Source organism: Solanum pennellii, chromosome 6 (assembly GCF_001406875.1).
Source record: "Solanum pennellii chromosome 6, SPENNV200".
NCBI classification, from domain to species: Eukaryota; Viridiplantae; Streptophyta; class Magnoliopsida; order Solanales; family Solanaceae; genus Solanum; species Solanum pennellii.
This window is the reverse complement of record NC_028642.1, coordinates 26,057,689-26,060,110: the sequence shown is the minus strand read 5'-3', so window position 1 is coordinate 26,060,110 and position 2,422 is coordinate 26,057,689. Positions and strand designations below refer to the sequence as shown.

Genomic DNA, 2,422 nt, shown 5'->3' with positions numbered 1-2,422 from the left:
CCGATTAAGTAATATATTATTTGCAGTGTATTGGCCAATCAAAAAATGTATCCAAGAGCAATGAAAAATCTAAAATTTTTGTAATTAAAAAAACTTTCGGAATATGATGTAATTTGCCCCAGACATAGACGGAGCCAAAATTAGGAGGATTTTTTTTTATCTTTTAATACAAATATAAAGTTTACAAAAAAGCTAGTGGGTTCGTCAGAACCCATGAACCCCCAGCTAACACTGTCTTTGGACCCAAATGTATGAGATTTCTGTACGTACTTTATACTTAAATATTTTGTGTATGCATTATTGTTAGAAATGTTTGGACACCTTTTCTTTACCTGTAAATTAAGATATTTAAATATTTGGATAAAAAAGAATAATGAGTTTAATATATCATGTTGAGAAACATTTAAAAAATGAGTTAGTGATTATGTGGTAGAAGAGAAGTGTTTGATTGTATGATTCCATTATAAGACACTCAATATAGTGGAGATGATATAGATTTTAGATGTGGAGACGTGCTTACATAGCATTGTTTGGCACCTATATATAGCACCACAAGATAAGGAATTAAAGAAACAGAAGAAATCTATTGAGTGGAGTGTACGTAGTACTTAGTAGATATATATTATACAAAAAGAAAAGAAGGATGTCATGGTTATTGAAGTTTGTGAAGGAAGGTAAAGCCTATTTAGCAGTGACATTGTTGCAATTTGGATATGCAGGATCAGCCATTATTGCTAAGTCTGCTCTAAATCATGGCATGAGCCATTTCACCTTTGCTGTCTACAGAAATGTCTTTGCCACTATTTTCTTTGCTCCTTTTGCCTTGGTCTTTGAAAGGTCGATTCTCAACTCACAATATTAGATACTCACTTTTTTAATTTAACACAGAATTTAAGAAAATAATTTTTTTTTTGAATCTTATGATTTTAAATTAAAGTCATGCTCTTTGTTCTTGTACTCTTGAACATGTTATGTGAAAAGTCGAATTTAAATTAATACAAAAAAAGGAAAGAATCATTCTTTTTCTTTTTTAAATACACCAAAAAGTAAACAATATTATTCTTTTTCAAATGTAGAGAATAACATTTTGATTTTAAAAAGTATTTATTTTTTTTACTTTTAAAATTTCATTCCAAAACAAAATTAAAATTGAAGCATACTAACTTCTTTTTACTTGAATGAAGTTACTATTATTGATTGTGTTAAAGGGTAATTTAATGTTTTTTTTGTGTGGTAACAGGAAAATAAGGCCGAAAATGAGTATATCCATTTTCTTGAAGATTATGTTGCTTGGCTTAGTGGAGTAAACATCTCTGACAATACTTCACTTTTTTATTTTCCCTGAAAACAAAAAAAACTGACTTTTTTTGCATGCAGGCCTGTCATCGACCAGAACTTGTATTACACAGGATTGAGATACACTACTGCAACTTCCGCTGCAGCAATGTGTAATTTGCTTCCAGCTCTCACCTTTTTGTTGGCTTGGATACTAAGGTAACCAGCAACTTATTCATACACGTTCATTATATATACTAAATGTTTAATTTTGCTGATTTGCTTCTCACATGTTCCATTGTTTTTTAAAATGTGTTTGTCCGTCTCAATTTATGTGAGTTAGTTTAATTTGATGCTCTATTTAAAAAAAAATAGTGACTTTTAAAACTTGTAGTCTTTATTAGTCATAGATAATTATATGATTATAAATCAATTGAATTGAATGTGTAGGCTTGAGAAGGTGAATATTATGAGATTATCAAGCCAGGCAAAAATAATAGGAACAACAGTGACATTTGGTGGTGCGATGATTATGACACTTGTTGGAGGACCTACAATTGGATTGCCCTGGACCAGACATGATCACATCAAAATTATTCCATCTTCTACTACTGATTTACAACCCATTAAGGGTGCTCTTTTCATAGCAGCAGGTTGTATTTGTTGGGCCTGCTTTTACAATCTCCAGGTACTATCCTAGCTATTAAAATATCTTTTTCTTTTACTAATTAGTATATATGACTAGTTCTTTTTCTTATTTTTATATGTCAAACAAACAGGCAATTACACTGAAGACATACCCTGCATCATTATCACTCACTTGTCTAATATGCTCCGCCGGAGCTCTGCAAGGCACTCTTCTGACCCTTGTGGTTGAAAGGGGCAATACTTCAATATGGGCCATCCAATGGGACACTACATTCTTATCTTACGTTTATAGTGTAAGCTTAAACATCACAAACAGAGTTACGATCAAGAGTTTGAGAGTTTTAAATATTAGAATAGAAAATATATATTACAAAACGATGCTTTCTTCAAAAAGGGGATTTTGAACCCACAACTCTAGCATGGAAATCATTTTCACGGCTATCAATTAGTTTTGTAAGGGCTTCACTAGTTAATATATATATATATATATATATATATA

The 2,422-nt window shown here is 31.0% G+C and overlaps 1 protein-coding gene across 1 annotated transcript in view; it reads left to right on the top strand.

Annotated features, from left to right (window-relative positions):
* The first annotated feature begins 591 nt into the window (after positions 1–591).
* Positions 592–2,422, top strand: part of LOC107022757 (WAT1-related protein At2g39510-like) — a 2,963-nt gene continuing 1,132 nt past the window's right edge. The window contains exons 1-5 of the mRNA XM_015223347.1: positions 592–837; positions 1,241–1,303; positions 1,378–1,494; positions 1,726–1,963; positions 2,055–2,216. Coding sequence (XP_015078833.1) covers positions 644–837; positions 1,241–1,303; positions 1,378–1,494; positions 1,726–1,963; positions 2,055–2,216 — 774 coding nt within the window. The 5' untranslated portion in view covers positions 592–643. The remainder of the gene's footprint in view (positions 838–1,240; positions 1,304–1,377; positions 1,495–1,725; positions 1,964–2,054; positions 2,217–2,422) is intronic.